The sequence below is a fragment of the Penicillium canariense genome (genome assembly GCF_028826845.1).
Source record: "Penicillium canariense strain IBT 26290 chromosome Unknown utg000001l_segment0_segment0, whole genome shotgun sequence".
NCBI lineage: Eukaryota > Fungi > Ascomycota > Eurotiomycetes > Eurotiales > Aspergillaceae > Penicillium > Penicillium canariense.
In genome coordinates this window covers 4,818,941-4,841,042 of record NW_026622728.1, presented here as the reverse complement: position 1 = coordinate 4,841,042, position 22,102 = coordinate 4,818,941, and the positions used below count along the sequence as shown (strand labels likewise).

At 53.9% G+C, this 22,102-nt stretch overlaps 11 protein-coding genes across 11 annotated transcripts; 8 read left to right on the top strand and 3 right to left on the bottom strand.

Annotated features, from left to right (window-relative positions):
• Positions 1-332: 332 nt before the first annotated feature.
• Positions 333-1,419, bottom strand: N7482_001612 (sulfurtransferase; the record flags this gene model as incomplete). The annotated part of the gene is made up of 2 exons (XM_056683737.1): positions 333-390; positions 446-1,419. The coding sequence occupies 2 exons, from the start codon at positions 1,417-1,419 to the stop codon at positions 333-335; spliced, it is 1,032 nt and encodes a 343-aa protein (XP_056547343.1).
• Positions 1,420-1,632: 213 nt separating this feature from the next.
• N7482_001611 (anaphase promoting complex subunit 11) lies at positions 1,633-1,818 on the top strand (the record flags this gene model as incomplete). The annotated part of the gene is made up of 1 exon (XM_056683736.1): positions 1,633-1,818. One exon carries the CDS (start codon positions 1,633-1,635, stop codon positions 1,816-1,818), a length of 186 nt encoding a protein of 61 aa, XP_056547342.1.
• A 948-nt stretch (positions 1,819-2,766) lies between these two features.
• Positions 2,767-3,846, top strand: N7482_001610 (uncharacterized protein; the record flags this gene model as incomplete). The annotated part of the gene is made up of 1 exon (XM_056683735.1): positions 2,767-3,846. One exon carries the CDS (start codon positions 2,767-2,769, stop codon positions 3,844-3,846), a length of 1,080 nt encoding a protein of 359 aa, XP_056547341.1.
• A 487-nt stretch (positions 3,847-4,333) lies between these two features.
• Positions 4,334-8,004, bottom strand: N7482_001609 (putative kinesin family protein (BimC); the record flags this gene model as incomplete). The annotated part of the gene is made up of 3 exons (XM_056683734.1): positions 4,334-5,290; positions 5,341-7,488; positions 7,546-8,004. 3 exons carry the CDS (start codon positions 8,002-8,004, stop codon positions 4,334-4,336), a joined length of 3,564 nt encoding a protein of 1,187 aa, XP_056547340.1.
• Positions 8,005-8,447: 443 nt separating this feature from the next.
• On the top strand, positions 8,448-10,169 carry N7482_001608 (UPF0183 domain protein; the record flags this gene model as incomplete). The annotated part of the gene is made up of 2 exons (XM_056683733.1): positions 8,448-8,491; positions 8,603-10,169. The coding sequence occupies 2 exons, from the start codon at positions 8,448-8,450 to the stop codon at positions 10,167-10,169; spliced, it is 1,611 nt and encodes a 536-aa protein (XP_056547339.1).
• Positions 10,170-10,463: 294 nt separating this feature from the next.
• Positions 10,464-13,478, top strand: N7482_001607 (isoleucine--tRNA ligase ISM1; the record flags this gene model as incomplete). The annotated part of the gene is made up of 1 exon (XM_056683732.1): positions 10,464-13,478. One exon carries the CDS (start codon positions 10,464-10,466, stop codon positions 13,476-13,478), a length of 3,015 nt encoding a protein of 1,004 aa, XP_056547338.1.
• Positions 13,479-13,859: 381 nt separating this feature from the next.
• Positions 13,860-15,025, top strand: N7482_001606 (opsin family protein; the record flags this gene model as incomplete). The annotated part of the gene is made up of 5 exons (XM_056683731.1): positions 13,860-14,002; positions 14,065-14,131; positions 14,204-14,691; positions 14,750-14,884; positions 14,944-15,025. 5 exons carry the CDS (start codon positions 13,860-13,862, stop codon positions 15,023-15,025), a joined length of 915 nt encoding a protein of 304 aa, XP_056547337.1.
• Positions 15,026-15,391: 366 nt separating this feature from the next.
• On the bottom strand, positions 15,392-16,822 carry N7482_001605 (uncharacterized protein; the record flags this gene model as incomplete). Its single annotated transcript, XM_056683730.1, has 3 exons — positions 15,392-15,803; positions 15,870-16,632; positions 16,720-16,822. The coding sequence occupies 3 exons, from the start codon at positions 16,820-16,822 to the stop codon at positions 15,392-15,394; spliced, it is 1,278 nt and encodes a 425-aa protein (XP_056547336.1).
• Positions 16,823-17,864: 1,042 nt separating this feature from the next.
• Positions 17,865-19,060, top strand: N7482_001604 (uncharacterized protein; the record flags this gene model as incomplete). The annotated part of the gene is made up of 3 exons (XM_056683729.1): positions 17,865-18,112; positions 18,224-18,432; positions 18,630-19,060. 3 exons carry the CDS (start codon positions 17,865-17,867, stop codon positions 19,058-19,060), a joined length of 888 nt encoding a protein of 295 aa, XP_056547335.1.
• A 536-nt stretch (positions 19,061-19,596) lies between these two features.
• N7482_001603 (Mpv17/PMP22 family protein) lies at positions 19,597-20,373 on the top strand (the record flags this gene model as incomplete). The annotated part of the gene is made up of 4 exons (XM_056683728.1): positions 19,597-19,722; positions 19,793-19,898; positions 19,965-20,270; positions 20,330-20,373. The coding sequence occupies 4 exons, from the start codon at positions 19,597-19,599 to the stop codon at positions 20,371-20,373; spliced, it is 582 nt and encodes a 193-aa protein (XP_056547334.1).
• A 658-nt stretch (positions 20,374-21,031) lies between these two features.
• N7482_001602 (eukaryotic translation initiation factor 4E) lies at positions 21,032-21,884 on the top strand (the record flags this gene model as incomplete). Its single annotated transcript, XM_056683727.1, has 3 exons — positions 21,032-21,208; positions 21,267-21,338; positions 21,417-21,884. 3 exons carry the CDS (start codon positions 21,032-21,034, stop codon positions 21,882-21,884), a joined length of 717 nt encoding a protein of 238 aa, XP_056547333.1.
• Positions 21,885-22,102: the final 218 nt, after the last annotated feature.

Sequence of the window (22,102 nt, the reverse complement as noted above, 5' to 3'; positions counted from 1 at the left end):
CATCTTTGATAACTGGAATCACCGGGAACTAACAGGACTGGGTGTGGTCCACGCTGGAAATGAAGCCTGCTGCAGCTGCGACGATGAACGATGGGGCTGACTAAGCGGTAACCAGACGGTTCCACGGTTCCTGGCCCATGAATCGATCGAAGGTAAAGTAGAAATGAGAAGAGAAAAAAAAAAAAGAACAAATAGATTAAGGATATCTATATCATAACGGAGTAGAGTATCGTCTAAGAGCTAAACGCGAAACAAGCAAAGGAAGAGAGAAAGTCCCGATCCTGGCCCCATTATCGTATTGTTCGTGAGAACTGCCCACTCCATACTTCTCTCTACGATTTGACCTTCTTGATAAGGCCATCGGATTCCTTGACTCGCTGCGCCCATTCACTATGAGTGTGTTAGCGTTTAACAATAGTTTCATTGTGCTGGATCAGTCACTCACGTCCAGCTGCCATCGTATACCCGGCGGAGATTAGGGTTCCCATACTCCGCTTCACCCAAAGCGGTCTCGATCACGGTGGCCGTAACACCAGTGCCGCATGAGCTGATAATTGATCGGGAAGGATCAACCTTGTGATCTTCAAAGACCTGCTTCAACTGCTCCGCGGGAAGATAGGCCTTGGTCTCGGGGTCAAGCAATTCCTGGAACGGCAAGCTCTTCGAGCCAGGGACATGGCCAGAAGACAGGCCTGGGCGCGGCTCCGGGTCAGTTCCAGCCCAACGACCGTAAGAACGAGCATCCAGGATCTCGACCTCCTCCGCGCCCTCCTTGCCGTAGTCAAATGCCAGCTCCTTCATCTCGCGGAAGGCAATCACCAGCTTAGAGTCGTAGGTCGGCACAGAATACTTGCTCTGCTCTAGGGGAGCAGGCTCACCGCTCTCGGTAGGGAGACCTTCACGAACCCAGAGACGGTAGTTATTGAGAATGTGAACGTTCGGGTGGCCAAACACGCGCAGGGTCCAGCCCACGCGTGGGGCGCTAAAGATGCCGAGCTCCGCTGTATCGTAGACCACCACTTCGTCATCGCGCCGAATGCCCAGCTCACTCATAGCCTCTGCAAAAGTCTCACAAGTAGGAAGCATGTGGGGGTAAGAGGAATCGTGATCCTTGACCGCGTCGAGGTCGAAAAAGCGTGACTGCGGGATGCGGGACTGGCTGAAAGAGTCAATGCCCTTGCGACCCTCGGGGTCATTGGGCATGAACCATGCTGCACATAAAGGAATCACTCTCGGGGAGGTGGAGATCTTGGTTGGCGGGTTCTTCTTCAAAGCTTCATTGAGCTCTTTAGGGGTGACTAGGTAGGAGGAGAAGGAGCCATGGCGGACCTGGTGTCCTGGGACCCGAGGGGCGGAGGCCATGTTTGCGCGGAAGAAACGTGCGGAAGAAGCACCGGAGCGAATGGCCATGGAAGCCATGGTCGACAGGGTAGGGAGGGTTCCAATTTACATAACGCTATGGAGCGGAAATGGAAGATGTGGAGGTGCGGAGAAGCGTCTCATGTGATGGCCGATAGGAAGATAAAAACGATAAACACCGGCCGATAAGCGGGACTTCACCTTTGCCCACCACTACGTCGGCTTTGGCCCTGGCTTCAGCTCAGGCTCCACTTCTCAACGTGGGTTACAATCATGAAGGTCACTTTAAAGGAATGGAACGCCGTTGCTACCTGGCGCTGGGACATGCCCGAGGACGAGGTGTGTGGTATCTGCCGCGTCCAGTTCGACGGGACCTGTCCGACCTGCAAATTCCCCGGCGATGACTGCGCCCTCCGTGAGTTGCAACGTGCCCACTACCGCCCCCGCCTGCTATACTAACCTGGCCTACCTGACACCAGTAATCGGCAAATGCGGCCACTCCTTTCATATGGTGAGACTACCGACGCGTCTTGATCTGCTACTGGTTGGGTTAGCGAACTGACTGGTGGGGATATTTCCGCGGTGGGTAAACAGCATTGCCTCATGACTTGGATCCAGCAAGATAGCTCGAAGGGACTATGCCCAATGTGCCGCCAAAGTATGTATGCCTTCTCCGGCTGCCAGAATTATCCTAACCGCTGCCAGAATTCGAGTGGGTTCGAGAAGAAGAATAACGGCAGTATGACCTTGCATATTTCGTCTCGAGGCGTTCAATGGGTTGATTCAAAGGATACCCTTTTTTCTTTGTTGGTTTTATAGGGGAATACCGTTCGGCGTATGTTTTATCTGTGTTTGATGCCTGGCTCGAAGCTTTCCCTCTGCATTTTTGCCGACGAAGCACATAGATCCGATCATGGATATGCTCTACTGGTTGATTTCGTCTGCATGGAGGCTATTATCTCAACATTACACAATTCAGAGACTAATTGAAATCCATGGAGTACAGTCGCCATATATTTTGATGCCTATTGCATAATAAAAGTGGACTAGACTATGCACCAAGTCTGTAAAAGATATGTGGGGCGATTGCGAAAATATATCCCTCCATGGGCTCATTTCGATCCCAAATTACACCACCTCAAGCTTCCCCGAAGGTCGGTCATTCCTTGACTCTAATAGATTATTTCTACTTTTTTCTACTCTGTTTTCCTGCCTTATTCTTGTATTCTCTTGGATTTCGCATGAGCATATGTACCTATGGATCGTGCTGAGTCTGATCTACCTAGATACCCCCCTAGTGAATTAATCCGCAAAAGGCACCATGTTATCACGTGCCGCTATCGATAAGAAGCTCCCCCCAAAGCAACATCACCCCAGTTGACTACCTCCAACCATGTAGCGGCGGAGATGTCTGTGAACAACCCGTCCCATGCCCTCTCTCCTTCCTCACAATCCTCCCTTCACGATCTCCCAGCTCGCCTTGGGGCATCTTCGCGACCGAGTGACCAGTTCGCCCGCGGGCCCGATGACCACAGTACAGCGGAGGCTCAGCACGCCGCCTCTCCAGTCGCCTCTCCGACCTACGATGGGGCTGCGGGCGATCCTGGGCACCCATCCGGTGAACTGCATGACGATGGAACAGAACAGCGCCCATTTCACCGGCCATTCCAGCCCTTCTTCACACTGATCGAAGATGCCCATACTTCAGACCATCACCATCCAACCGTACACTACATTTTCTCCGATGATGACACCGATATTGTGACGGAAGCTGCTGTACGCAGCTTGGAGGCTCAACAGGATGCGTCGTCAGGTACAAAAAATGAGGGGCGTACCGCCCGACGACGGTCCGACCTCGCCGAGCATCATGGCGAGGAGAAACCCGCGCTCCTCCCGCCTCCGATTCCGGGGGTACGCGAGAACTATATCGTCCTCGACGTCGAACCGGTTCCTGCAACTACCGAAGCGAACACAGCGGCCGACTCTTCCATAAACAAGACAGGCGGAGCTGGCGCAAGTGGTACCAAATCCATGTCTACGTCACCAGCGATTCCATCAGCACTAGCCGCACAACAACCATCGCCAGGGCCGAGCGTACCACCAACCCAATTCCGTGTAACATCGGCAAAGAGTTTCTCGCCAACGTGGCAGGTACTAAGCAGCGAGATGGTGCCAGCGCCGACGTTCGAGAAGCATGATGCTAGCGATGCTCCAGGACATGGGTTGATGCTGAAAATTCATGGGACGGGCGGGATCCCCGCTGAGACAGGGAAGGATAAAGGGGAGCGGGCTGCCCTCGGGCTGGAAGATATGATGGATCAGTTTGCGAGGAGAATGCGCGAGTTGCAGATGGTGATTGATACTGCGAATGTGGCTCTTAATGAGGATGGGGAGCAGGACGAAGAAGGCAAGGAATTGCTCGTGGAGAAGACTACGACTGAGGATACTCCGAACGAAGAAGTTGCGGCGGAGGAAGTACGTGAATGATACACTTGGAAAGCAATGTACCCTTTCCTATTTTGCTTGATATGGCTTTTCGTCATGTTAACTAGTTCTGGCGCAAATTTCGGCCGATGCATCGGCGTTTTCTTGATTCACTGGCTGATCACTCATTTTGTTGGGTATACCATAGTTTACTTATTGAATTCAAGTAGCCTCCGGCTTGAGGTTAAGACCCAGGTATTCAATTAAGCCAAAAGTGAGGCCATGAGACCCCAAGGACGCCAAGTGAAATGACATCCAAGCACAAAACCGCCAAATGATAACAAAAGAGCTCCGGTCTATGAAGCTCCAATCTAGTCGAACAAATGAAGCAAAAAAGTGTATGACACTCCCACGATTTTCTCAGCCAGAAACTCCGGTCCAGAGAGCAAAGACCACAGACATTGGGTATCAAGATGTCAAACTCGACAGTGAAAAACAAAAAAAAGAGTAAAAAGGAGAGGAACAAATATGCGATGCAATATGGAGCCAATTAATCCGCATTGCGAATCCTGTACCTGCGGCCACCGGACATGGCAGATGGGGGAACATTCTCCCGGCCCTCCATCATGCCAGCCATTTTCTTAGACAGCATCTTCTGCGGCAGCTTCGTTTCGACAGAGTTGTTGGAGGCAGAGCGGCGCCGCTTGAGAAGCGGTTGCTCAGAGTCATCCTTTTCGGGGGTTTCGTCCAGGTCTATGGAAAGGGTGGGTGCAAGAGTTTCAAGTTTGCCGATGGGCACAGTGTCATCATCAGAATCACACGCGAGTTGTTTGGCGACGTTTAGATCGACTTCCCTAAGGCCAGTGTTGGAAGTCATGATTGCGGATGACGGAGCGTGAGTCCCTACCTCTTCCACGGCGTCGCTGTAAACAAAGCCTTTGGATGGCGAAGAGACAGAGGAGCTAGGGGTTGGGGCCAATTGGGCCTCCTCATTGAATGGAAGGGCGGTGAATTGCTTGGATGTCCGGTGCCGGGAACGAATACCCTCGTGGGATTCTGTGCGAGGCAGATCCGTGGGGTATTCATATTTCCGCTTTCTAGGAGTGACTCCAGTTGGAACATACTCCTTCATGGGATGGCTCTGAATGTTATCGCGAAGTTCGGAGAGTGGCTGGCGGACCTCTTCGTACAGAGGAGCAGTCGACTGCTCTAGGTTGTTGGTGTGCAGATTGACATCCTCCCGGAGCTGGCCAATACGGCCATGCAGGCCATCCAACTGTTCGTGGACGGCTGTACGAGACCCCCGAACATTTGTGGCCATAGCGTCCAGACTGGCCAGCTGTGTGTTATGAAAGCGGCCGTTATGGGACCGAGCCGTGGCAACGAAGTCATCGAGAGCCCCCATCTGTTTGCTCATGTCGCTCATCTGAGCATCCACAATCCGCACGGTCTCCTGGTGGACCGACTCTGTAACCCGCTGGATTGAAGCATTACGTTGATCGAATGTCTACCACGATTAGCCTTGGCCCTCAAAACAAGATAGATAGTGGCCTTTACCTCCCAATCATTCTGCATCTTGGTCTTAATCTCGTCCTTGGATGCCGTGACATCCTTAGCGAATTGCTCTTCCTTGAAGATCCATTCATCAACGTGGCGGTCATACTGCGCGGTGGCCTGCTCGAGCGAATCCCCGGACGCCGAGATATCAGTGCGAACAACTTCACACTTGCTTTTGAGGCGGGCGGACTGTCGTTGGTTAGAGTCCTCGAGCAGGCTACGAATCTGCGACATCACAGTTTCCCGCTCAGCCTGAGCGCTTGCATGCTCTTCTTCAAGAATCTGAGCGAGATTCGAGGAGGCCTTGCGGTTAGCCTCCACCGATTGTCGATTGGCTTCTTGGAGCTCTAGGCGCAATTTGTTAATCTCGGATTTCTGCTGGTCCAGATGTGAGGCCATGTTCTCAAACATGGACTTGAAGTCCTTGCCAAGGACACTGTAGGACGAGTGAAGCTGGGAATGGAATTCAGAGAACTCGCCGATGACCTCTTTCGAGATTCGAGCTGCTGCAGCTGACAGCCCATGTAGGCCTTCGCCCACCTTGGTCTTGACATCCTCGCGAAGGACCTTGATCTCCTCAAGAACCTCGTTCATCTCGTTGTGAGCATCGGAAGTCTGTTTCTTCGCATCGGCTTCGACCTTGTCAAAAGAGGTGCTAAATCCCTGAAGCTGAGAACGAGTTGACTGGACCGTGCTGAGCTCGATGTCGACAAATTGGTGGATCCTGCTCGACATGGTCTCCAGAAGCTCAGCATGGTGGGTTTGGAAGCTTTCCATTCGGGCATCGACTTTCTGGGTGATATCAGAGATTTCGAGGGTAGAGGCCTCCCATGTTTGGCGGTTATCATTCTCTAGACTGCCTTTGCGATCGAGTTTGGCGTGCAGCCCATTGACATCCTCCACAGTGCCGTCCAAGGTAGATAGCAGACCGGCACCAATTTCACGAAGGATCTGCTCTGTAGCTTGATGTGCTTTTCGCAGGATTGTCTCTTCGTCAAGTTTTTCCGACGTGTTCTTTAGGCTCGTTTCCGTCTGCTCAAGCATGCCCCGGGTACTCTTGAGTTTGGACTGGGTGTTCTCGTTGTCCTGTTTCAACGTGTTGAAATTGCCTGTGAGAGAAAACAGCTCCTGGACCTTATGTCGAAGACTGGATTCCATCGACTCAATCTTGGCTCGCTGTTCCTCATTGACAATTCGTCGTGATTCGCTTTCCATAGTCATTTCTTCATACGCATCGGGTGTCATGTATACGCCATTGCGGTGCCGCGTAGCGATGAGCTCGCTCTTGAGTTTCTCAATCTCCATGCCGATTTCACGGAGCAGCTTATTCTTGGACACGATGGAGTTGATCTGGGGCTTGTTGCGGATGTTCTTGGCTCGGAATGCGTAGTCGAGTGTTGAAATTGTCTCCTCCAAGTTGCTCTTCACTGGGGATACCGTGGCAATGATGCACGTTTTCGTTCGGCCACCGAGAGAATCTTGTAGCAGTCTAGTCAATTTCGACTCCCGGTAGGGGATGTGTGAGCTCTTGTCCACCAGGGCATTGATAACCCGTCCCAGAGTGAGTAAACTCTTGTTAATTAAGCCTGCTTCGGTAGCTCGCTTATGCTCAGCACCGCTTCGTCCAATGTTCTCGCTGCCGGCCAAATCCACTAGGTTGAGCTTTCCAGAGCTGACATATTCCTCTCCAGACTCGGAAGTGCGTTTCGTAAGAACGGTGATTGTGAAGATTGTATGACTGCGAGAACTCAGGTCGTTGCATTTTGTTGCGGCCACTTGGCGCTTGTGGCTGCCCAGCTGCAGCAACTTGATGCCGGATGATGCCGAGTCGATATAGGTTTCCTCCATTCCTTGGACTAAAGTGCCGGCATGGCCCTTCTTTTCGTTTTCAAAAATCTTCAGCTTTGTGTGGTCGTCGGCAGCGAGGAGATCTCGCAGCTCCTCATTGTAAAGTTCGATAAAAGAGCACTTGACAGTACTTTCCGTCTCCTCAAGTTTGTGAAACAGGGAATAGAGTGTGCGTGGTATAATGCCTGCATCATCGGACAGTATACCAAGAGTATCAGTCATGTTTCCAGACATGGTATATGTCTTCCCGGTTCCTGTCTGCCCGTATGCGAAAATCGTGCAGTTGTACCCGGCGAGCATCTTTGCTTTGAATTAACACGGCACATCCTCAGGTCCGACAAAAGCTGCCTAACTCACCTCATTCACAATCGGAAGTACCACTTCCTCGTATACAATCGTTTGGTCTGCAGCGGGCGAAAAGACCTTATCGAAGGCATAGGTCTTATTCGAGAGCGCATTGGGTCCCATGGATAGATCCACATTCTTGCCATTCACTCCTTCAGTGGAGAGGACGACACCGCTGTTTTCTTTGATCTCCCGCTCATTGCGACCTCGGCAGCGCACCACCACGTGGATGCTGGTGTCCTCGTTAATCTCACGTTCAAAGTCTCTTTCCTTCCTTTTGGCGACCGTGCTTGACTGTTCGGGGTTCGATTTTTGCACACGCGCAATCGATGAGGTGGCCGGTCTTGCTATGACTGCGGGCGAAGGCTGTCTATCTGGGACTGCGGAGCCGGTTCGCCGAGTGGGTGGGCGCAAACCCGTCCTCCTCGCAGCAGCGGGAATGGAAGAGGCTGGCCGTGATAGGCCGGCCATGTTGATGAGAGCGTGCAGTTGGTAAAATATTGCACAGATGGAAGTTTTGGTTCAGCCGGGGAGAACGGAGATCAGTGAATGCATGAAACCGGTCGGCAGATGGGGTCTCAAGTGCAGAGACGAGGAACGGGTGGACCCCTTTGGGCAAAACATAAACAAACCCCACGTGACCGGCCCGTCTGAGGCGGCTGTTTCATGGGCTAACAGCGGCCACCCGACTCTGACTATGAAATTCCTTGATCGTGCCTGGCAGAAAAGAAGTTAGAGCTCCCTTAATAAAATATCAAACAAAATATCTGATCCACATTTCACAAGCAGACTTGGTATGCATACATAATACTAAATGTCTATTCTCGGTACATGTGTAGGATTTACCTTGGCCGTTGTTCGCGATAAGCACACGTGACTGGCTGTGTGTCATATCTGTCATGCACCCCTCTCACATGACTGGCGTCATCGCCCTTCCCCCGCGGTGGCCTTATCGACGGTCCGTCCCTCACTTTATCCCCCCCCCTTCATCCTGGCCCCTGATTCAATCGATGGTTTGGAGGATAACCACACCACCAACACGATGACTGCCCGATCGGCGCCGGTTCAGATCTTCCCTGGCAAAGGCCTGGGCTTCATCAGCATGTTTCCCATCCCGCGATGATCTGCGGAACCGTGAGGGGAACCAGGCTAATCGTTGCGCAGCACTCGGTGCCTCTCTACACAACGTCCTGACGCGCGTCAAGTCTCACCCTCAGACATACCCTGAGATCGACCTCGCTTACTCTTCAACGGACCCTCTACGGAACCCTGTCATCTTAAAGTTGTCTGCCAACGGCTTGCGACTCCGGTTTGACGGACCCGACCAAAGACTACGCTTGGTCGAAGTGCTGGACTTTACTCGGGTGGGCTTGGTCTACAAGAATCAGGATGTGTTGAAGGGTGGGAAGGCAACCGAACAGCTCGCGTCCCCACACGGCCCCAGCTTCCGGCATGTCTACAACCGTCTGTTCGGCCCCTCGTACCCCGGCGAATATGTTCCGCCAACAGACCAGTCGCCCTATGGCACATATGTGCTATCATATCCAGGTGTCGCATTCTCATTCCCTCTTCAACACTCGGCATGGTCCGACTCGTGCGACTTTGTAGCGCTGCTTTCGTCCTCCGCTGCACTGCCAGCAACATCTATGGCCATTTTCCAAGGATCCTCATGGCCTGAGGCTCGCGCAAAGCTGTTCACTCAGCAGCCCCAGTACCCACGCTCTTCAGCCGTAGTTGGCAAGACGCGCGAGGCGTTTGCCGACGAAGTGGAGGAGTTTCACATCTTTGGGGCGGGGAGAATAGAAGTAGAGCGACGAAATAACCCCCCAGCGCAGATCATTCTTGGGGAGACGACCACTCAGGATCTGATTGCCGAGTTCGGTCCTCCGGATGCTATCTATCGTAAACATGATCGGCGGATATCCATTCACCGTGCAACAGGCAGCGGTGGCACCGGGGACCCCCTGCACCTGAGTCCGTCGCCTGGCAGAGGGATGGAGATCCCCGATACCGACCACTCCTCTAATAATAGCGTGACGGATGACTCCGACGAAGAAATATCTCCAAACAGCGTCAGTGATCCAACCTCTCTACCGTCAGAATGCTTCTTCAACTACTTCCACCATGGATTCGATGCATTCATCTCCTATCCAACGACTCCAGGGCCGGCGTTTCCTGCCTCGGGGCTCCCAGAGCCATCTCCTCAGCTTTCATCATCACAGCTGACCGTAACGAAGATCATCCTACATGGGAACGTACCGGGGTCGTACCCGTTCAACCGTCATCGTCGCAGCCGATGGACGATTCACCTTGACCACTCCGGCGACGGCCTGACTTCCGAGGCGTCATACGATGAGATCTCCGAGCGACTGCGCGATGCCTGGAAAGAATCGCAAGCCAGTCTTAACGAGCAGCGAGCCATGCAACGACCGATGGTCCTAAATCGCGGCTGGGGCGACAGCCCGGAGAGCAGCGTTGAATTCCTTGGTGGCTGGGAAGAGACCACAGCCCGAGGACCGCGGAACGGACTAGATGGTCACGATGGTGGACTGGGCAATACGGAGCTTTTTGGATTCCCGGGTCTTCTATTTGAAGTACTGAAGAACGGCGCTGTGAGCTGCTTGACAGTTTATTAATCCCACCGGCTCTTCCGCACGCAATCATTTGGCGTTTGAATGAGGCACGTCTTTTATATTTGGGACGCGACAATAAGCCCAGACTTTTGGGAGTTTTCTTTGGAGTTGTGTAAACATTTGGGAGCGCGCATGTAATATTCGGTTTCTAGAATACCAATCTTTCACCACGGATCTATGGCTTCTCCTTGTAAACTACGTCATAATACGTAACTGCCCCAGTTTCCATCTTGACTAACCGTCGCGATCTTCGCAACTCCTCCACGCCCTCAGCTTTCAAGTAGAGATGCCGGGAGAATGCACAAACAGGCACGGTTACTCCCGAAGTCTTGGACGTCGACACTCAAACTTCCCAAGTCGACGTTTCCCCCTCGAGGGTCGCCGGCCGACCAGACGAAATACCTGAAGCGATGCACCGATGAACTGTACGCCTGGCAGCGCCGCGAACGACCTGCTAACAAGCCCTTCGTCCTGCACGATGGTCCCCCTTACGCAAACGGCGAATTGCATATCGGGCACGCGCTAAACAAAATCTTGAAAGATATCATCAACCGCGTACAACTGGGTCGGGGTAAACAGGTGCGGTATGTCCCTGGGTGGGACTGCCATGGCTTGCCAATTGAGCTCAAGGCGCTCCAGGGCCTGCGTGATATAGGGGTGGGTGATGGATCGGTCAGTCCGGCGGTCATTCGCAAGTCTGCGCGACAGCTGGCAAGGCAGACTGTCAAGGAGCAGATGAAAGGGTTCCGTGGGTTTGGAGTCATGGCCGACTGGGAGAACCACTGGAAGACAATGGACAAAAAGTTTGAGATGCGCCAGCTGGGGATCTTCCGTGAGATGGTTGACCACGGTCTCATCTATCGCAAGTTCAAGCCGGTCTACTGGTCGCCTTCAACCGGTACGGCACTTGCGGAGGCTGAGCTGGAATACAAGGATGACCACATTTCCACCGCGGCTCTTGTCAAGTTTCCTCTCGTGAACATCCCTTCACACCTGTCTCAAGACCCGCTGCTTCAGTCAAATGGAGTAAGTGCGGTTATATGGACTACGACACCCTGGACCCTACCTGCCAATGCCGCTATTGCCGTTAGTGAGGAATTGGAGTATGCCATCGTGCAGTCTGAGACACATGGCAACTTGCTGGTGGCCCAGTCCCGGTTCGAATATCTCGAGAGCATGCTGAAAGAGGAGCTGTCTGTCATTGTGCCGTCAATTCTAGGCTCTGAACTGGCAGAGAAAACCACCTACCGGCCCATTCTCAAGGGCATTGATGCCGACCCTCAGCCGATTATTGCCGCGCACTTTGTCACGGCGGATTCGGGGTCGGGATTGGTTCACTGTGCTCCCGGTCACGGTATGGACGACTACGAAGCCTGTCTGGCTCGCGGCATCCCGGTCTTTGCGCCGGTCGACGACGAGGGCAGGTTCACCGAGAAGGCCATGCCGCACGATTCTACACGCTTGGCTGGAAAGCCCGTGCTAGGAGAAGGCAATGACCTTGTCCTGGATTATATAAAGTCCCACGGCTATCTCCTCGCCCAGCACAAATACGAGCACAAGTACCCCTATGATTGGCGTTCCAAGCAACCGATCATTATTCGTGCTACCGAACAATGGTTCGCAGATGTGGCAGATATTCGCAGCAGCGCGCTCAAGGCGCTGGAGGATGTTCGGTTTGTTCCGGATACTGGCAAGCACCGACTGGACAACTTCATCAAGAATCGCAGCGAGTGGTGCATCTCGCGTCAGCGCGCATGGGGCGTCCCAATTCCTGCTATCTACCACAGGACCACCGGCGAGGCTGTCTTGACCAAGGAAAGTGTTTCGCATATTATGCAGACTATCGAAGAGCGTGGCGTTGACGCCTGGTGGACTGACAGCGCTGATGAGGCTGCCTGGGTACTCCCATCTTTGCGGAATGATCCTGTGGGTTATCGACGTGGCGCTGACACGATGGATGTTTGGTTCGACAGCGGTACCAGTTGGGCGGAAATTGATATCCCCATTGAGGGGCGCAGCCATCTTGCGGACGTATATCTGGAAGGATCCGACCAACATCGAGGCTGGTTCCAGTCCGGTCTTCTAACATACATTGCTCATCAGTTCTCTTCGGGCCAAACTGAGCCCTCTCGTGCTCCCTTCCGCAATCTCATCACCCACGGTTTTACCCTGGATGAACATGGGCGCAAGATGAGTAAGTCTATTGGCAATACCATTTCTCCCCAGACCATCATGGATGGAACCCTGCTGCCTCCTCTGAAGCCCCGCAAAGGTAAGGGGAAGAAACAGTCTGAGAACCAGGAACCAACCTATGACGCGCTGGGTCCCGATGCCCTTCGCATGTGGGCTGCGAGCAGCGACTACACGCGCGACGTGGTGATCGGAAAGCAGGTGCTTCAGACCGTGAACACCAGCCTCCACAAGTTCCGAGTCACCTTCAAGCTGTTACTGGGTGCACTGGGTGATTTCCGCCCCGATTGTGTCGTGCCGTACGAGCAGCTACAACAGGTGGATCGGATCGCGCTGAAGCACCTCTCGGACATGGTTCTTACCACGCGGACGGCCTGTGACAACTTCGAGTTCTACAAGGCTGTCGCCACAATGAACCGCTGGGCCAATCTTGAGTTCTCAGCCTTCTACATGGAGGCAATCAAGGACCGACTGTACACACTGGGCGAGAACAGCGCAAGCCGTCGTGCTGCCCAGACCACCCTGTTCTACATCTTTCAGCACCTCCAGGAAGTCCTGGGCCCCATCACCCCGCTCCTTGTTGAGGAGACCTGGGACCATACCCCAGAGGCGATCCGGTCCCTGAGCGAGCACCCTTTGCGGCGTATCGCCGCCAGCCCCGCGTCCGAGTGGCAGGATGCCGCGCTGGATACCAGCTACCAGGACATTGTGGCTGTCCACTCGGTCATCAAGAACTTGCAGGAGCAGGCTCGCGGGAAGAAGGTCCTCGGCTCGTCGCTGCAATCGTTTGTGCATCTCGTTCTCCCCAGCGACATGAGCAACACAGTTTTCCACCAGTACCTCTCCGAGCTGCCGGACCTGTTCGTCGTGTCGGCTGTCACGCTGGCTGACCCCCGTGAGGCTGTTCCGGTCGAGATCGCCGAGGCTGAATGGCAGTATGAGGAAGAATGCGCGCTGCCTGACGGACGGAAGGGCCGAGTGTACGTCTACGCTCCACAAGCGTCCAAGTGCGCCCGCTGCTGGCGGTACGCCGTTCCGGAGCCAGTGGCGATGGATGGCATCTGTGATCGGTGCGATTCGGTGGTGCGCGAGCTGGAGGCGGCTGCAGCTCCTGCTGTCTAGATGGTCATCTAGAGGATCATCGGTGCTGTGATCGATAGTGTCTTGTTTTCTTTTTCGTGTACTATACGGAGTACAACTCCTTGCAGACTATGTACCATAACTCTCTCCAAATCCCCCTCCTGCCAATCATCTGTACGATTTTCCTGCGGTTCCATCTGTAGTCTTTGTTGCTGCGTTCCTTGGTTCTGCACGTTCTGCCTAGACGGCAACCAATTCGTGTTTCTTGTTCTGCCAGTGGCGATGACGACAGACTTCCAAGCTCCCACCCGAATCCTGATTTCACCTTTCCACCTCACCAACCACCCAAGTCTTTTAGACCTTTCTTCCCTCGAGTTGAGCCTCCTTCTTCATACTCTTCCTCATTCTATCAATACCTTCAAGATGATGGTCCCTGAAGATTTCAACAATTTCCCCTCGGTCACGCTGCCAACCTCCACGCCCACCTCGGTGGCCCCGATCCCCACGGTGATCCCGAGCACCCCGCTCTTCCAGGAGCTCCACGACACCGGCAAGCGGACTCTCTGGTTCGAACTCCTATTGCCAGGCGCCGGTTAGACTCACCTCCAGCTAACCTTGCTATCTCTAGGGTCGTCACTGTGTTGATGGGCGTCTCTTCGCTCGTCTTCTACACGATCGGCGCCCGTGCGCCACTGGTACGCGCCCCCCAGCTTGACAGCTAATTAGCTCCCGCGCCCAAACCACGCTAACACCCCGCACTTCTACAGCCCAAGCGGGTCTTCCACACGCTTGCGTCCCTGATCACCACGATCTCCTTCATCACCTACCTGGCGCTTGCAACCGGCCAAGGCATCAGCTTCAAGCACGCCCACATCACTCACCACCACAAGCATGTCCCCAATACCGCGGACGAGTACCTCCGCCAGGTCCTGTGGCTGCGCTATATCAATTGGGCCCTGGCCACACCCCTGCTACTGATCAACTTTGCCCTCGTGTCCGGCCTGCCAGGTGCAAACCTCGTCATGGCGATCGCGGCGAACTTTGTCATGCTTGCCGCAGGTGTACTGGGTACTTTTGCGGGCCACACCCGCCAGCGATGGGTCTGGTTGACCATCAGCTGCATTGCTTATCTAGTGATGCTGCACCATGCAGGATTCCATGCCCAGCGCGCCGCGCAGAACAAAGATGCGCAAACACGCCGGTTCTTCGGCGCGCTCTCTGGATCGGCCTTTGTAGCCTTTGCGCTGTTCCCGATGTACGTCTTTCTCTCCATTTCTCCATCTTCCACTGGGACACATTCTAACTCTTCCAAGCTCCCTTGCTGCTGGTTCCCTGGCGTTGAAGATCAGCGTCGACACTGAGACCGTTCTTCTCGCTATTCAGGATATCTTCACCCAGGGCATTCTCGGCTACTGGCTTGTGTTGGCACACGACAGTTCTCCGAACATGTAAGTTGCAGGCGCAACCTATGGCCCATCCGTAACTTTCTAATCCGATGCATATATAGCACCCTCTACATGGACGGTTTCTGGTCATCTGGAGTCGGCAACGAGGGCGCCATCCGCATCGCGGAAGAAGATGGCGCGTAATTTGGATCCCAGGAGGCCGAAAGAATGATTCAATGACTTTCTGGCCACGGAGATCGTTCCAAGTGCGTCAGTTTTACACCAAGGGTCGATTGCCACAATCTCGTATCAATCTCTGGATCTATCTGTCATCATCTTGAATACGCCACATGCCCTCAAATTGCGTGAAAAGTCGGGCCTCTTGTATTTGTAGATTTAAGATAGTCAAGTTGCCAATCATTAATCGTGTTTGCATTATGAATTGTCGTGATAGAATATCGTAGATTATCAGATCGTTCAGATCATAACTGATAGCCATGAAAATACATGAGTAACAGGCCGTGTCTGTCCGATCTCGCCCTTCAGCTGGAAAATCTTCCAGGAGCGCCCTCATTCCAGCATCAGGTCCAGGAGGTGAACTCTGCCCTGCAGCCATCCCTCATTCACGCTCACTACCTTCAGGTCCTTCTGCAGATCAACCGGGATCATCCCAACAGAAACAATCCCCGGCTCCATCTTCCTCGGGCACCGCAAAGATACCTTCATGGCCTGCGGCAGCCAGAACCCGGCATCCAGGCATTGACCAAGGAACCTGATGGTCAGCAGCTGTTCGGGATCAAACCAATGCAGGAAGGGGTCAGCGTCGATGACGAAGCCAGAGAGAGTCAGGTTCTTGATACTGAGGCGCTTGCACGCCCGGCTCGTAGCCATAGCCAGAATCTTGGCCTTTTCAATGCTGTGCTTGTCAAGGTACTCGCCGCAGCCAATGTCTGGGTGAAGCTCGCCGTCGCCAAGATGACCACTACAAATTTACAAGATTAGCGAGAGCGAATCGACTCGCCTCCCTGCCCACCTGCTTGCGACTTACTGGTACACTGGTTCTGCCGAGTATCTCTTGTCCATCTCCCATCCATCTTGAATCGGCTTCCACTGCGCGGCATGTATGGCACTGTGGACCTTAGGTTCCAGTGACATCTCAAGGTGCAGCTCCTCGAGGTCAAAGTTGAGCCAGGCCACCTGCCAGATGTAGGATTGATACGACTGCAGCATGCCCGTGATTGTCAGTGAGCGTAGGTGGCGGAACTGGCATATCGGTCTCATTTCCTCGATACCCAAACAGGCCAATTCATCAAGTTCCGTTGGACACGGCCGGAACAGGTCTAAGCCCAGTGTCTTCTTGTGCTGGGGCAAATCCGCCCAGGTCGAGCCACCAGGAAAACCGATAAATGGCTTTGCTGCCGTTGCAAAATCGTCCACAGGGGGTTCAGTTCGGTAAGAAAGTGAGGGGGGCGGCGAACGCGATACTCCACGGGTCTCGATGGTGATTCCTGGTGGAAGTTCAGGTGGTTTGACTGGCCGCAACCGTCCTTGTCGAGGTGCAGGAGGACTCCCAGGCGCTGAAATTCGAGAGGCAAAAGGATTCATTGGGGGTGGTGCCATTCTGCAGGGTGATGGAGATCGTGCACGGTGTTCCGTGTCCCAGAACCGAGATGCTCTCGTTGTCAGCGAAGAGTGACGCCGGACACCAGGTGGTTTGACGTCTGACATGCTTAGGCGACGGCGTCCCTTAGTAGGAGCTTCCTCGTCGCCCAGATTGAAAGGGAAGCGCTTTGGTAGATCCAGGTCCAGGGCTAGGAGAGTCAATGATATGCTTTAGCACTGTATTGATAAGCCGCATGCGATGCTTGAAATCAGAATCACGCGCGTGGTCTCCTTACCGATGTCCAGCTCTTTGCTGATGTTGTCTTCATACTGGGTCGCGTCTTGCCAGAAGTCCCAACCCATCAGGCTGTCCCTCCAGTGTGCAGGATGCTCCCCCATCTTAGAGAAGTGGCCCCGGTAATAGGTTGCAATGCAGGTCAGGTGGAGATCAGAGACGTGAAGTGTGTTGCGGATGGAAGAGGAGGAGGACGAGGAGAGCGGGGAATAATGTGAGAGAGATGAAGGAGGCACGACCTGCTTACCTGCTGAGTTGACTGCCCTCCGCAGTCAAGTGAAACTCATACCTTCCTATTTGGGCGCCGGAGGCATCCTTTGCATCTGCCGGCCCACGCGAGTTGCGCTGTGGCGATAGCAATGCTCTTCAGCTTTCCTAGCTCGGTTGAGAGGGCTCAGATGTTCTCTGGATCTCAATCAGAGGATTCTACAACCATACCTTCTCCTACCTCTATGCGCAATCATAGGCTCTTAGAGCGACTTCACGTTTTGGAAGCACAGTGCACGTAACATACATACCAAATGTAGGCACCAACTTGGATGGACATACCTGATAGGCTTAATATGACCTAGTCTGAGGACGAATTGGAAGGCCAGGCGAGGTGGAATTCCAGCTAATCATCCTTGATGCGGTAGAGTCTTGCGGGTATGTAGTGTCGTGGGTGGGCTGGCAGGTCACAAAGAGGGTGCGACGTGTTTTGACAAGCACTCTAAAGTCGAGCATGTAGTTCGAGTTAGGCCCCACTCGCCTTTCACCCACCAAGCACTCCGTAGGAGGCTCAGTCGGCGTCGGCAGTCCCGCCGTGTGGCTTGATTCCTCGTCGAGCCACAAAGATATACAGAGTATGTCTAGCAAGGAGTATTGCTTTCTCCACTTCTGTAGCAGCGCATGGGTAAGCGGGAGAGACAGATCGGTAGACCACAGAGAAGTCACTACATATACAAGTACAAATGCACGGGAGAAAAGAAGCATTTTTGGCTGGAAGATGGCTGACGTCGCTATTTTTGTTAACCCTTTCCCGTGATAAATACATCCATGGACACCCGGACCCGAGGGGGAATCAACCCGCAAGCCACTTTTGACCCTTCCAGCCCGAGAATAAGGGGGATGTGAAAAGAGACTCGGAACTTAAATCATGCAAGCATCATGCCCAATAACCTAGTACTTCTTGCCCTGGCGCAGGACATCACCGAACTCCTCCAGAGGGCTGCGGATGAGCTTGGTCTCCTTCCAAAGGTTGGGGGTAAGGAAACCGTAGGTGTTGACGACGGCAACGAAGGTGGCCTTGAGGGTGTTCTCGAGGGTCTTGGTGGAACCGGAAGAGGAGGTGTAGGCGTCCTGGACACCGGCGAGCTGGAGCAGACGCTTGACGGCGGGGAGAGGCAACCAGGCCAGTACCGCGGGGAGCGGGGATAAGCTAAAAAGAATCAATCCCATTAGTTCCAAAATTCCAAGCTTCCAAAAGGTCACATATTGGAGAACTAGGGGGATACATACACGGACAGCGACGGAACCACACTTGCCGGACTGCTTGACGGGCAGAGAGTGAGGCTCACCGAGGTTGGTACCCCAGTAACCGCGGCGGACGGGCAGGACAGCGAGCTTGGCGATGGTGATAGCGGCACGGATGGCGGTGGCGACTTCCTTGGAGGTCTTGATGCCGAGACCGATGTGGCCCTCGCCGTCACCGATGAGGACAATGGCCTTGAAGCGGGTACGCTGACCGGCACGGGTCTGCTTCTGGACGGGCTTGATCTGTAGGCGTTCAAAAGACCATGTTAGCTACTGGATTTCCTCAAATTGTAGTTGCCCCCTCCGCTCTCTGTTATTACGCATTGCGCCATGCGCCATGCACTATGTTGGCTCATATTTCTCCAATGGCATCGTAGATACCTCCCAATTCCTCCCCAGGTGTTCGTGTATGGTGCTGGTGTGTGCCGTACCTTCATGACCTCATCCTTCAGCTTGGGCAGGAAGAAGTCCACAATCTGGAACTCCTTGATGGGCAGAGAGTGCAGGTAGATCTGCTCCATGCTGGTGATCTTGCCGGCCTTGACGAGACGGCCGAGCTTGGTGACGGGCTGCCACTCCTTCTCCTCCTGCTTTCCACCACGGCGGCCACGGCCACGACGACCACGGCCACGGTCACCACCACGGTCGCCGCGCGAACCGAAACCTCCACGTCCACGGGGAGCAGCGTCAGCCATTTTGTATGTATGAGCGACGAGAACGAAGTTGTCGAAAAGGTGTCGATGGGGTCGTCGGAGGTTCGATCTGGACGGACTTGTTTGGCCGAAATTTCGGGTGGGCTAAGCGAGCAAGCGGGCTGCGGGCTGCCCTAGTGCCAACCCTAAGCCCTACCTTCCTGGTTGGGACGACAGTGACGGGTGTGGCACGTGCACTTTAGGTTTGCAGGGGCAGGGTCAGCTGACCGATCCACCGGGTCGAGAAGTTTGGGGAATTTCACTGAAAGCAGAACTACGGGTAAATTTTTGGACTGGGTACAGAGTAGATCATTCGACAATTCAACCATATTTAGTAGTTCTGGAGGTCAACTGCAGAGGCTCAACCCTACTTTTCCTCTCAGGACTCCGCACGTAGTTTTGGCCTTTGAATACAACTTGAACAGATCTCCGGTGTAAACATCCAACCCAATAAGCATGAGGCGTAAAAAAGAAGCAAATCCTGTTTGGGCCTTGCCGCCCCAGGCGGGTGCATTTCCTCGCCGAGCGACCCCGACAGAACAACTCGACTCCGCAATTTAAGGGTGCGGATCGCTCCTCATTCTTGACTGCCCGCTCACCTTTGCGTCTCTACCTTCTCCTCTCCTCCTCCGCGCTCCTTCTTCGTTCCCTCCTTTCGCATTCATTCACACACCATGTTGCGCTGGTACGCTCTCCCTCTTCCCGCCCTTGCCGCGGAAAACAACAGCTCACAGTTTCAATGCAGGTACCAAAGCAAGCTGGCCAAGAGGCCCATCCTCACGGCTAGTATAACCAGCGCGGTACGACGCTCCGATCCCCCTTTCCTCTCCGATTCGATCCAATCCGCTCCGATCTAACACACATCAACAGGTGTTGTTTGGTAGCGGTGATGTTCTAGCCCAGCAGGCCGTCGACCGGAGAGGCCTCCAGAAGCACGACTTTGGTCGCACCGGGCGCATGGCTCTCTACGGTGGAGGTAAGTCTGCTGCATCTAGGGACTACCATGGATTCTAATCGGCTAATTCGAATTCTTCCTCTCTAGCTGTCTTCGGTCCTGTTGCCACCACCTGGTTCGGTATCCTCCAGCGCCATGTCGTCCTTAGAGGCACCGCCTCCACCACCATCGCCCGCGTCGCTGCCGATCAGATGGTGTTTGCGCCCATTCAATTGACCTGTTTCTTGTCCTCGATGGCCATTATGGAAGGAAGCGACCCGATTGAGAAGTGGAATACTGCCTTTGTGCCCAGCTACAAGGCCAACCTGATGGTCTGGCCGTTTGTCCAGGGGGCCAACTTTGCTTTAGTGCCCCTGGAACTCCGAGTGCTGGTGGTCAACATTGTCAGCTTGGGTGAGTGCTCTTCGAGGTACTGAATTCTCGGTTTGATTGGAATGCTAATCGATCGGCAGGCTGGAACTGCTTCCTCAGCTTGATGAACAGTGGCGAGGAGTAATGGTGCAGAAGGGTTAGACCCGTCTTTGTGTCTTCAGTCTTCTATTACATTGTCCATGTTTTATTTGGCGATCTCATTGGCATTTACTATAGACAGATTCCACGGTCGCTGTTTGGGTTTTATGGTTATTGGGTTGTATACACTGCGTTGGTTATGTATGGCAAGGGTATTGTGCTTATTGATTGGGTTACGAAGTTATTTTTCTAGCGGTGTTATGAGAGAAATATGCGATTTTATTTGAATCGCCGAATCAGACAATTGACCAGATTTGTTAGTTTGCGCGCATCCAGTAGATCGAAGTATGAGCTAGTGGTAACCAAGTCACTATCGTTAGGGCTCCATCGGCCCGACCCAAATAGGCAAGGCAGTTTTTTGCGTTGCCGCATCTCGAACTTCAAAACTTCCACTGCGGGTCATTTCTTTCGTGTCGCCCCCTCTCCACCCTCCGTCACTTTCTGCCTGGAGCAGATCTTCTCTGCTGCAGACTCGATCTCCGATCTGACCGAACGAGTCATCCGTCTCGCTGTGTGCACTCGGTCTCCCCTCGCCTTTGCGCCTTCCCGGACCCGAAAATCTTCCCCTCCGAGCCGCTTCGCTTTCAAGCCACCCGCCTCCCTTTCAATCTTCCTCCTCTCCCACCTCTCCACAACCACCCACCATGGCGGCCGTCGAAGAGAATGGTCACGCTGTGACCGATGAGAATGCCGCGCCCGCGGTCGCTGCCCAATCGACCGACGAAATCGTCACCGTTTTCCACAACCCCGAGAACTTCAACGTCAAGCATCCGCTCATGCACGAGTGGACTCTCTGGTTCACTAAGCCTCCCTCCGGCAAGGTGAGGATCGTTCAGAATCTACCTCGCGGATCAAGCGCTGACTGTCTTTGTCATCTAGGGTGACAACTGGAATGATCTGCTGAAGGAAGTCGTTACATTCAGCTCCGTCGAGGAATTCTGGGGCATCTACGTATGTTCTCCCAACCCAGGCCGTCCGGCCTCGGCACCGGATTCCCCAAAAATACTGACCGTCGCCTTTCTCATCTAGAACAACATCACACCAACCTCCGAGCTGGGCCTCAAGGCCGACTACCACCTCTTCAAAAAGGGCGTACGACCGGAGTGGGAGGATCCTCAGAACAAGCACGGTGGCAAGTGGTCATACCAGTTCAAGGACAAGCGGTCCGTTCCTATCGACGACCTGTGGCTGCACGCACAACTGTCCGCTATCGGCGAGACCCTGGAAGCCGACGCCGACAACGAGGTCATGGGTGTGGTCGTGAACGTGCGCAAGGGCTTCTACCGCGTCGGTCTGTGGACCCGCACCGTGGGCAAGAGCATTCCCGGCGACAAGACGTCCCGCACACCCGCCCAGGGCAAGGATATCCTCGAGGCGATCGGTCGGCGGTTCAAGGACGTCCTCCGTCTTAAGGAGGCGGATGTCGTGGAGTTCTCCGGCCACACCGACAGCGCACACAGCGGCAGCACCCGTGCCAAGGCCAAGTACACCGTTTAAAGACGACGCTAGAAGATTTGAAAGTTTGCCCTCCTTCGCCAATACCCGGGGCGGAAGGGGTAGGGGAAGAAATGGAGATGGAGATGGAGATTTATGATGATGGGGGAGAGACTCAAAGAGAGCGGGATTTGGGGAACGTTGTGGGTTACCGGGACGATACAGAAAAGTTGATGATTCCCAGTCTCTCTTAGCCCTGCTGCATTTCCTTTGCAGTGACG